Source organism: Mus caroli, chromosome 7 (genome assembly GCF_900094665.2).
Source record: "Mus caroli chromosome 7, CAROLI_EIJ_v1.1, whole genome shotgun sequence".
NCBI lineage: Eukaryota > Metazoa > Chordata > Mammalia > Rodentia > Muridae > Mus > Mus caroli.
Window position 1 is genome coordinate 78,403,481 of NC_034576.1, and position 12,309 is coordinate 78,415,789.

The following is a 12,309-nucleotide window of genomic DNA, read 5'->3' on the forward strand; positions in this document are numbered from 1 at the left end:
GTTTTCCATTTCAAAGTTAAAAGAACTCATTATTTCTTGTGAGTTTTGACCTTTCTCTTAAAAAAAAAAAGACATATGTCTTCACCTTTTCATTACATTTTATTTATTCAAATCGTGCCATGGTATATTTGTGGAGGTTAAAGAACAAGTTACTTCTCCTTTGATTAGTCATCTTAAAGCACTGCACCAAAGTTTGGACTCGGTGCCACCTTTAATCCCAGTACTCAGGAGGTAGAGGCACTCTCCTGAGTTTAAACTTTGTGAGTTTAAGGCCAGTCAGATCTATGGTGAGTTCCAGGACAAACAGGGATATATAGTGAGAGCCTGCTTTAAAGATTCTCCTTAATATCACCAGATGTCTTACTAAGGAATGTATTGTGAAAAGGGAAAAAAAATTCTGCATGCCTTTACCTATTTCCCTGTTTCTTGTCTAATGTGAAGCCAGAATGTAATACGAAATGGAGCTAGTCTTTCCCTCAGTCCTCATATCGTGGCATTTAGTGTTTCTCAGTAAGCTAAGAAGCCAAGCTACTAAGACAAGTTCTCCATAATTAGGTACTAGAGGTTAGCCAGGGAAGAAGGAGCTCTATCACCTTATTAAGAATGGTATTCTCTGCATTGTTTTGTGTAATTTGACTTTGGAGCACACAACGCATTCTCAGTAAACTCGGAAGCAGAGTGTTCTTTATGTTATGTGGCAGACTTCTGGTGGCATGGAAACTATTAGGCAGCTTTCACAAGTAAAGGACAGTCATACTTGGCTTTGGAGTGGTAAATTCTCTACCTTAACGCAGCTCTGTAGGCTGGCTTGTTTCAGTTACACCTTTTGGAAGCCTAGTCTAAGAGCTTGGAGGTTCATAAAGCAGAAACCCTAGAGACTTAATGGTTTTCTTCATTTCAGTTGATGGTGAATTGAAAGAACTAAACTAAGAATTGTTTTTCCCCATTAAAAACAAAAATTAGTGTGCCTTCTATATAGTCTAGTGCCTTTAGTAAAATGAGAGAGATCTAGAACATTCCTCTGTTGTAGTGGTTCTCATCCTTCCTAACGCTGTGACCCTTCAATACAGTTCCTTATGTTGTGGTGGCCCCAACCATAACATTATTTCCATTGCTACTCCATAACTATAATTTTGCTACTGTTAAGAATTGTAATATTAATATTTTGGGGGATAGACATTTGCCAAGGGGGTCACAACCCACAGGTTAAGGACCACTGCCCTATTGGAAGCCAGAGGACTGAGAATCTAATTGTGGTCATGGATGGTTTTTTTTAAAAATCAGCTTGAAGTGGATTATTACTCTTGCTTGTATCCAATCAACTACGAGGCATTGGCTGGGTCTGATAGAACAGAATATCTGCTTGGCTTGTTGGTTTCAACCCTGTGTGCTCTCTCTCTCTCTCTCCCTGTTACAGCCTGAAGAAGAGCAGTTACTTTGTGATACAACAGGATCCAGTTCTTCCACAGATGACACAGCTTCCCTGGATCGACATTCTTCTCATGGCAGTGACGTGTCCCTTCCTCAGACTTCAAAGTTAAGCCGATCCAGAAATCATCAAAGTGCCAATGGCTTTTTCAGCCCTGGAGTGGGACCTGAGAGTCGAGAGGGTGAGAGTGAGCCTGCTGGCTCTGGTGAAATGGAAGAGGAGGAGATGGACAGCATCACTGAAGTGCCTGCCAACTGCTCTTTTCTGAGGAGCTCCATGCGTTCTCTTTCTCCTTTCCGGAGGCACAGCTGGGGACCTGGGAAGAACGCAGCCAGCGATGCAGAAATGAACCAGCGGAGGTAAGACAGGGACCTGTGCATTCCATAACTCGCTGTTTGTTCTCTTTTCAGAAGTATCTGATTTAGCATTGTTACTTACTGGTTTAAAAAAAAAAAAAATTAGGAGACACTGTGGTAGAAGAAAGGTAACCCAAATGAAACCAGGCAGATGTGCACTCTTACTCCAACTCCATAACCTCAGTGTAGATGATGCGCAGCTACTTGAGCAGTGTAAGATTTAATTTTCTCATCTTCAGAATACTTCTTTTCAATATATTTTTGATAGTGTAGCTATTTCTGTCATATAGTGAATATTAGTAAAGGATAATGCTTATTCTTACCGGATTAATCAGTGAAGTTCTTGAATCTGGAAGAAAGAAGTCTGTTTAATTTTTAATTAAGTAAATATGAAATCTTACAGTCTTAACACATCAATGTGCTTTGATGTCCCTTGAGAATCAAAGCCATATGTTTCTAATACAGAAATTTGATATATTAGTTATCAATGTGTAATTCTCAAGAGATCACAAGACTCATGACACACACGCAAATTGTTGGTATTTTTCTATGTGTCATACAGTTTAGGGATATTTGCAAGTGATCACAGCATTAGACCTTAAGTTGGCTAGTGATCTGTCTGTTTAATTTTATAGATCAAGTACTGCAAGGTGTACTTGCCCCAGGGCCACTTTACCTGCCTAAGAGATGCTCTCAGCCAGTAAAACAGGGTACTGCTTATTGTTTAGGGGTTTTGTTTGCTTTTGTTTTTGACTGATTTTTGGAATAAGGTCTGGATGGATGGATGGAGTACAAGCTGGCCATGAACTCAACATGCTTTGCCCTCGCTGAGTCCTTGAAGTGCTGACGTTGTAGACAGGAGTTATCATATTCAGCTACTAATAGTTGATTTAAAACAGTTGTTATAAATAATATGATTATCCGGAAGGCTTTTTTTCCTCATTATATTATGGCTATATAGCCCAAGGATACCATAAGAGAGCATCATATTCTCTAGAACTGGAATATCTATAACTGCAACCATATGGTGAAGCACCATATCAATGCTGGGAATCAAAGCCAGGTCCTTTGAAAAAATAGATCCTACGGAGCCAGTTTCCAGACCTTTATTTATTCTTTTAATCAGCCAGCACAGATTAAGCTTCTTTTTTTATTTTTTATTTTTTTTAATGTTTGGCAGTGTCCTAGGTTCTGGAGAAACAGATATAAACAAGACAGTAATCCCTGCCTTCACAGGGCGCAGAATCAGACTCTTACTTCACTGGCTTGCCATTTTTTTCAGACTTTTTCATAGTCTTACACCATTTTTTAATCTTCTCTGTGGTTCAAGTATTACTTTCCCCATAGTTGTGTAATAAGACTGTTGCAGACACTTTGTATCCTCTACAATAGAATCTAAAATTTCTAGTCACAGTCAAGTCATTGTACAATCCCATATTCTTCCATGAAATTAGGATGGTAATCTTAAAAAAACAAAATGTTCTTCATCTTGTTATGCTCTGTCTATATATTTTTGAAATCTGAAGTTATATAAAAAAAATAATAATTTCTAACCACTTTCCTTCCCAGTTGTTTACATGTAGTTTTCTTTTCAAACCTTCATCTGGGCCTGAGGCATGACCATAAGGGCAGAGATTACTCCCTGAAGCCCAAGTCACTTCTTGATAAGATATCCTTGTCTTAGATAATGAAGGACTGATCAGAGAATGGGGATTTATTTTATAAATATCTACATAACTCATTATATTTCTACATGACTCATTATCGATCTGTTTGTGATGACTGATTGCAGAGGTATATATATTTGAATTATGTAGCTCAAATGAAGAAATTGAAGCCAGATTTAAAGACCATGGAGGGTTACATGAGGATCTTATGCTTGTTACCTATTTGTATTTTAAGTCCATCTATCGTGCCTGTTTGAGCTTAGGGTAGAGGATTATCTAGTACTGTCTTAATACCTTGAGATGCAGTGGAATAATAGTTAGATTTACCATTATATTAGTTTGACTAATTCATATACTTTTAGTGTATATTTTGTTACCTAAATTTTAAAGCCTGAAGGTAACCCCTTTTAATGTTTTGATGGCACTTTTTTCTGGCCCATTTACTTTTATAACTTACACTAATCTCCATATTTAGATAACTAGTTAGCTACTTGGAGCACCAAGTAATAAAAAACAACCTTTTTGTCAGGCATTCGGGGTCCTGATATTTGTATCGTGCCAGTCTTTCGGTCTCCTCCCTGTTGTGCTGGTTGTCTTTGGGTTTGTGTGTCTTCTCAGTGTGACCTCTGTTTTACAAAAGCATTTGTGTGTCATGATTCATCTCCATTACTGACCTCTTCCGTCATTCATTTTCAGTTCAATGCAAGCTCTTGGGCATGTTGTCAGGAGACCTCCCATTCATAGGAGAAGGTACAGAGTTCACTGAATGGAACTAACCATGTCATCTTCTGAGCATGTACTAACAAGCATCTCATCTGGTTACCATGATTGGACCACATTTTTAGACATTTATTTCAGATGCAAGCAAATGAAATATAGATGCTTTGTCCACCTAACAGGAAATAGTTTCTTTAATCTAAACTAAGTCTCTTTTTCTAAATTTATAATATATACACACACACACTTAACTTTTTTCTAGGAGAATTCAGGAGCTTTTTCTATGTTATATATAAATAATGGACCTTGGGGGATACTTTTCTTCTGTCTCCAGAAAGGAAAAGAAAAGAAGAATAGGGCTGGAGAGATGGCTCAGTGCTTAAGAGCACTGACTGCTCTTCCAGAGGTCCTGAGTTCAAATCCCACAACCACATGGTGGCTCACAACCATCTGTAATGGGATCCAATGCTCTCTTCTGGTGTATCTGAAGACAGCTACAGTGTACTCATAAATAAAATAAATCTTTTTTTTAAAAAGCAAAAAAGAAAACAAGAATAGCCAGAATATGTTTGTACTTGCTCACACATAGGTTCTAAAATATTTTCAGTGCATTCTTGAACAATATAAAGAAAGATTTTTGTTAGCTGGCCACCTGGTAGTAATTGGTGGGGGGAGGTTCGAGACAGGGTTTCTCTGTGCAGTCCTGGCTGTCCTGGAACTCACTCTGTAGACTAGGCTGGCCTCAAACTCAGAAATCCGTCTGCCTCTGCCTCCCAAGTGCTGGGATTAAAGGTGTGTGCCACCACTGCCCAGCTAAAAGAAATCTGCACATATCCTGGTAGTATTTTTAGAAAGCAATCTAGCATAAACTGATACCTATTTTTGAATTGCTTGATAATTATTATCAAGTAAAAAATGAAGCTAATAAGAAGTCATTTATTTTAAAACATGCTCAATTGCTTCGTTTTAAAGACTTCTTTTGTAGAGCTATTGCTCATTTTTTTCCATTGTTTAAAAAAAAAGTCTAAAAATCAGAAGTGTGATTCTTTTATTGTTAATTTCTCATAAAAAGAGACATTTGTAAATATGCTTTTATCTATTGGCAGAATATGTATGAGAAAGGCAAAATAGTCATCTTCCTGCTTTATCATTTTCAGATGTATCCTTTAATTCCATATTTTAGGGGAAGTTTTGATCTTAACTTCTGACATTTTCATGAACCTCAAATGATTGTGCATGATACTAGGTTGTTCTTCAGGGGAACAAATTATTAAGTGCCTTTCTCAATAGATAGTATCTAAAACCCTTGCAAATGTTTATTGCTCTCTCTGGTAAAAGTGCTTCATCATGAACTAACATTATGAACTATATGAAGCGCACACAGTGAAGGACGACAAGTCACTGCCTGCAGGGCAGCCCGAGCTCCCATACATCAGATGTCATAACTTGAGCTTACAGTAGGCCCTAAGTGAAAATTACTTTTGTAGGGAGAACATGATTCATAATCAAACTTATAAAACTGAAACGTTTCAACAAGTGTTAAAGAAGAAAGTTGTTCTCCAAAAATAAACTGGACTTACTAAATCTCAAAGTCAAAGAACCTTATGACTTTAAAGGCTCTCAGAAATACACGTTGATTAAGAAAAAAGTCATGGAAGGCTTGGATCACTTGCAACTTGATGAATCCTGTAAAACTCGTATAACTCTGTTCTGCATCTTTTTTTTCTTTTTTTCTTTTTTCTTTTTTTTTTCTTTTCTTTTTTTTTTTTTTTTTTTTTTTTTTTTTATGAAAAGGTTTCTCTGTGTAGCTCTGGCTGTCCTGGAACTCACTCTGTAGACCAGGCTGGCCTCAAACTCAGAAATCCGCCTGCCTCTGCCTCCCAAGTCCTATTCTTCATCTTAAATGCTTTTCACAGCATCATCATGGCTTTAGAGTAGAGGAGATATTTAAAACTACAAAGAGATCATTCTTACTTTTAAGAATTATGATTTGATAGTCTATATTGAGTTAATGATTTTCTGTTTTTAATAAGAAATCAGAGCCATGAGTGTGGTGCACACTTTTAATCCAAGCATTAGGGAGGTGAATCAGATAGATCTCTGAGTTCAAGGACAGCCTCCTCTACAGAGCAAGCTCCAGGACAGATTGATTTATACAGAGAAACCCTGTCAGTGGGGCAGTGGGTAGTGAAAACAGATACTTAGGTATCCAATTGGAGTTTAAAAACTAATAACTTCAAAGACTGGACTTCTGGGCCTTATGAATGTTTGTCAATTATGTTTCACTTTGAGTTAGTCTAATCCTTCTTTCCAGATGAGAGATGCCTTAAACTATGTATTTCTTCTTTTCCTTATTTGAGCCTTACACTATTATTGAATCGGATTTGAAATTTGTCATACTGTTTGGAACAGCTGTAAAGGAAACTGTCACAGCATCTCCCCATCGCCTGTCTCCTTTCCAAGTCTTGTCTACCAAGCAGAGTTGTTAAAGCTTGGGGTTCGACCAGTGAATGGTTTTGCTGTCTACAGCAGTGCTTTCACTCTTGTCCAGGCTCTTTGTTATGTCTGCTGTTGCTGTTTTAATACAGAAGCACAGCACTTAGAATTTTAAGGCCCCCAAAGCAGTATTTTTTAGGTGGCAATACTTGTAAATCAAAAATTGTGACCTAGGACGACACCTTGGGCATGTGTCTCAAGGAACTAAACAAATAAGCAAATGAAGATCCTGGCCAGCGATAAAGTTGTAGGCACAGAGGACAGGTTAATATAGCTGGTTACTTCTTTGCCTGCTGTATTTGTTTAACCTCTCCACCCTGGATTTTCTTCCCCCTGCTGTATTGCATAGGATAAACAAGGAAGCAGGTGACCAAATGAATCTCGGGGAAAATGAATTCAAAATTAAATTTTAAAAGACTTTCTATCTTACTGCCATAGAACTTTAGAAAAAGAAGTCTGCTTATCAGTGTAAAACTATAAGGAAGATATGGCCTTTATTGTATTTGCCTTATTTTAAGCAGAAAACCCTAGTGAATAGCTTCTAAAGAAGAACTATGGGTTAACTGTTGTGTAAGATTCGTAAATTGCCTGGCTTATCTGTATCCATAATGGGAACATAGAAAAGAATACTGATTTCTCAGTGAGGCCCGTGAGCTGTTTGTAGTGTTTCCTTTCCATCCAGGCCTAGGAGTGACTACTAGTGAGTCAGAGGGTGTGGGAGCAGGGATGGAAACAGAGGACACTTGGCCACAATGGTGGGATTAGGAACACCTCTCAGAGAATGTCTGCAGAGGGAGCCATGAGTGGGGTGCAGCTTTTGCCAAGGGATTAGTAGAAGAAATTCTTAAGTTTCACTTGGGGTAGTTATCCCATAAAGAGCTCACATGATCTTTCCCAAAACAATGTGTGGATGGACATCAACTGGACAGTATTAAATTCCTGTGGTTCTTTTCTAGTCTTTTCCTGAATTCTCAATGTTACATTCAGTTTTGTTTGTTTTAATGATGACGTAAGTCTACCTTTATATTCTTTCCTTTTAAACTGAATAACCCAAACCTATTTCCTCTTTTCTTCCTCCATTTCTTGTTTCTGCCTTTGATGTCATCTCCAGTATGAGCTGGTGTCCCTCTGGTGTGCAGTACTCGGCTGCCCTGAATGCTGACTTTAATATCAGAAGGTATAGTATTTCATGTCCAGCCACCAAACCAGGAACCATAAAGTAAGACTTCTGGCTTTGGGCTATTGCTGGCTTCTCTGTGGCTGGAATGCACATGGGCAGCCTGCGATATTTGTAAGCATAGTATACCGCTGCTGCCTTCGCTGTGGACACCACTAACCCAATTACAGGACTGTGGCCTAGGAACAGTCCCCACTGCTGCTTTGTTTCTCTCAAGTAGCAATAGATTGCTGTGGTCTCTGCATGAACCTTCAATCTGTGCTGTAAACCCTTGCCTTTGTCTTTCAAAGTTCCCAGATTCTTAGACAATGAATCAAAACAGCTAATAAGCCCTGGTTTCTATTATACTATTAAGTCCTACATTTAGGTTCTGAGTTTAGATGCCTCATCATTTCCTATTTGTCTTTTGAGTTAAGCAGCAAGATAATTATTAAAATGCTTTCAGGATTAAGTTTTGTGGTAAGCATAGATGGGGTTTTCTCAGGCTTTTCAGATATTTCACAGTGGGAAAACTAAATTTCTTAACCTAGGTAAACTTCCTTCTTATGCCTGGTGTTAAAAAAAAATGGTTCTACAGACACATTTAGTTGTAGTTCATTATTACTTCTGTTGTCATATTGAAATAAGAACAACAAATGTGTTAATAGTTTACCCACTGGAGAAAATAGGGGCATATGGCTTCAGATCATAAGTAACTTAGGAAGAAAAAATAACCCTTTGGAGCTGGCATATATGAGCTTAATTATAGCAATTAACTGTACAGTTTTCCCAGAACAGAAGTAACTATATAGCTTTAGTATACATCCAAATAAAATCCCAGCTGGTTGCTAACTGAGAACACAATCAGTTCAAACTGTATTCTTCTTACAGAGACGTTCTTTCAGTGTAGTTATAGCCGATGTGTGCATTATTCTAGTTAGCAACTCCAAAGAGGGTAGACAAGATAGCCTTCTTCTTCAACCTTATTTACAAAAGTAACCACAAAATCTGCACCTCAGAACTCCCTTTTAAAATTCCAAACCCTGTTACTTTTCTCAGCATTTATGCCCCAGTGTTTTATGTGTCTCTCTGCAGCCAGTAATGCTCACTAAGCCATCATCTGGCCAGGTGTGCACAGATGGTGTGCTCATTAGTGAAACCAGAGCTTTCTGGATGGAAGTGTATCCAGAAAGTTGTTAAGAGTCAACCAAAATATAATGGAGTATCGTTTTATCAAGGTCCACATGGTAAGCACACAGCCAAGTCACTCACTTCCCATTCTGAAAACTCCTGGTGCTTGTCTTTGTGACATTTGGCATTGGATGAGTCAGATTCTGGAAAGATTACTTTTATCACATCAGTGAAAGCATACACACACATAGATGATAAGTATGGCCTGTACATATGGTATATTGAAAAAACAGCTGAGAAAATGATGATATCTGATTCAGCATTAGATAAGTTGAATGAAGTAGGGAAATAAATGCATCTGGTGTTCTTTTTCAGCATCTAATACCACTGAGGGAAAGATGAGTGGTACTTACCTGCTCTGCATTCTTGTAGATACTTTTAGTAGAAAACATAAAAATAAATATACAAGTTAGAGGGATATTTGTATCCTCCCATTCTGAGACCTACAAACAGTGACTGAACTATTGTGCTCTGTGTTCAGTTTCAGTCTGGAAGGCTTGACAGGAGGAGGTGTTGGAAATAAGCCATCCTCATCTCTACAAATGAGCTCTGCAAACTCCAGCGAGCTCAGAAACCCTTTCAGTGGTGAGGAACAGAGAAACTCTTTGATGTCACTTTCAGAAGAACATCTGGAGCCAGACCAGAGACAGCATCATAGGATGTTTGATCAGCAGGTAAGGCTAAAATAAGTATGTAATGCTGATGGGTGTGGTAGTGGAATATTACCCCCAAATATGACCTCATTTTTGTGATTTTTATTAGTACTAGTAAATACTAGTACTTACCTATTAAATAGTATCTTCAATTCTAGCAATAACACGTTTTTAGAACTAAACATGAATATTTAAAAATACATCAGTTGGTCTGGAGAGATGGCTCAGTGGTTAGGAACACTTACTGCTCTTGCAGAGGACTGACATTTGGTTCCTAGCACCCACATAAAGTGGCTTACAGTCATCCATGACTCCAGTTCCAAGGACCTAGTGCCTTCTTCTGACCTCCAGGGGCACCAGACATGAATGTAGCATGCATACATACATTCAGATAAAACGCTCTATACAAAAATAATAATAAATATAAAGTATTGTTTTTTTAAAAGAATACATTAATCTATAAAGATTTAAATATTCCATCACAGCAAATGTTTTAGGATTAGGAATGTATTCAGTTCATTGTAAATTGAGTTTTAAAGTATATTGCATGTCATTATTAAATTTAGCAATTTGAAAATCCATGCCCCATGGTTATTTCCTAGAGAAAATATGGTCTTTGTCTCAATCATACTGCTCAGGAAATGCCTGTTGATCCCTCCCTTACCTGTGAGAGCTTCATGCCCCTGAGAAGTTTGGCAGATGACCTTGTCTTTTAGTAAATGATACTAATTATCATTGCTATCTTTCTGACTTAATCTTTCTAGATGAACTCAATACTTCTAGATAAATATCAGCATTTTTGTACCATAGTATGCTGTGCTATGCTATGCTATGCATAGTCCTCATAGAGCTTCCATCTTACCTTTAGTTCCTCTTGTGCACAGCCTCAGAGTGGGTGTTGTGCTGCATGTATCTTTCTGATCTAGACAAGTTGCCTGCAGTCAACTTCCTCTTAAAAGTCTGCTGTTCTCGGAGGTCATTTTTCAGACCTCACAGTTGTATTTGAAACATAGCAACTGTTTGCCTCAGATTCCATGGTTACACATGGAACAAGCTCTAAATAATCAGAAATCTCTGGCCCAAATGAGTGAGTGCGTGCTAGGAGTGGATGTTCAGTATCTCAACTTGTGTGAGTCAGAAAGAGGCAGGTTTCATCTTGTGAGAATATTCGAATGAGCTGTCTCAAAATGAAAGACACATGAGTCCCCTTATCACCAGAAGTAAAAAAATGGTTGCTTCCGGGATGTTAAAGGAGCCTCTGCTTTTGCTTGGGCTACATGGCTTTTCAAATGCTATGGATTTAAATTGCCCGTAACTCTACTGAGGAAGTTAAGTTACTAAATTGCAGTCACCCTGTGTTCATGTACAGTCAATCTAAGAGGAAGTGAAAGAGATTTCGCCTCTTCCCAGATACAATGCTGCTTTGCTACTGTTCTTGAACTGCTTTCTGCTCACATCTCAGTTCCCAAGTCCTTATAATCAGAATAACAACATGTCCTATTGTCAATCTCTGAAGACAGTTTGGGTTTTCAAAGCAGCAGTGCTCTATGTGGTTTGTTGCTTCTGATGAAGTTACTTACCAGGTTGTGTGACCAGCACATACCGAGTGAGTACTTACTCAATCTGAAACCTTATTAAATGCTCTGCGGGCTGGAAGCCCACGGTAAATGGTGAATACTCACCAGTTCCAGACGGGACAGGAGGCTTAGAAAGCTAAGCGGCTTGTTAGCAGCTGAGGACCAGGTAAGTGGCAGAGGCAGACTGGATTCCACTTCTTCCTTCACTAAGTTGGGTCAGTGCAAATTCTGCACATGTCTAAATATATGAATGTGTACTTAGAACTCATTCTCCATTTTTTTTTTTAATTTTGTAGACATGTTACAGGTCTAAACAACAGGGATTTAACTACTGTACATCAGCCATTTCTTCTCCATTGACAAAATCCATCTCATTAATGACAATCAGTCATCCTGGATTGGACAGTGAGTATATTACTTTAAAAAAAAAAAAAGTATACCTTAACTACTTTTCTTATCAATTTTCTTATTTTGGGATCTTATTAACTTCTAAAATGTGTCTGCTTCTTCTTTGGACTGTCTTTATACTTAACCATAACTGCTAAGATATCAGTTTTTAACTCTTCCTCTTGGTATATAAAAATCTCTTTGATGCTTACATTATATTCATTATATTGTGGAGTTTAAATATGAAACTATTTTTAAAGGATTTTTAAAATAATTTCAGACTTGAAAATGGGTAAAAATGACTCTCATTGAAGAAATACCTAGCAAGAAAAGTACATGGAAAAAATATCAAGAACTTGTGCATTCTTCCCTCACATTACCAAATGTTACAATATTTCATATTTTTCCAGAATATTCCCTTTCTTTATCACTCTCCTTCAGAGAGTAGGTTTCTGTACCCCTAGGTAATTTAATGTCTCTTAAAAACAAAGATACCTGGAGGAGCTAGAGAAAGTACCCAAGGAGCTAAAGGGAACTGCAACCCCATAGGTGGATCATTATTATGAACTAACCAGTACCCCAGAGCTCTTGACTCTAGCTGCATTTGTATCAAAAGATGGCCTAGTCGGCCATCACTGGAAAGAGAGGCCCATTGGACTTGCCAACTTTATATGCCCCAG

General features: G+C 38.0%; 1 protein-coding gene across 8 annotated transcripts in view; it reads left to right on the plus strand.

Annotated features, from left to right (window-relative positions):
- Positions 1 to 12,309, plus strand: part of Akap13 (A-kinase anchoring protein 13) — a 279,862-nt gene that overhangs the window by 200,791 nt on the left and 66,762 nt on the right. For 4 of the 8 annotated variants that reach the window (XM_029479044.1, XM_029479045.1, XM_029479047.1 and 1 more), the window contains exons 11-15: positions 1,418 to 1,788; positions 4,149 to 4,202; positions 7,777 to 7,842; positions 9,494 to 9,686; positions 11,539 to 11,647. In XM_029479044.1, coding sequence (XP_029334904.1) covers positions 1,418 to 1,788; positions 4,149 to 4,202; positions 7,777 to 7,842; positions 9,494 to 9,686; positions 11,539 to 11,647 — 793 coding nt within the window. The remainder of the gene's footprint in view (positions 1 to 1,417; positions 1,789 to 4,148; positions 4,203 to 7,776; positions 7,843 to 9,493; positions 9,687 to 11,538; positions 11,648 to 12,309) is intronic. The other 4 variants (XM_029479051.1, XM_029479052.1, XM_029479050.1 and 1 more) reach the window with 3 other exon arrangements.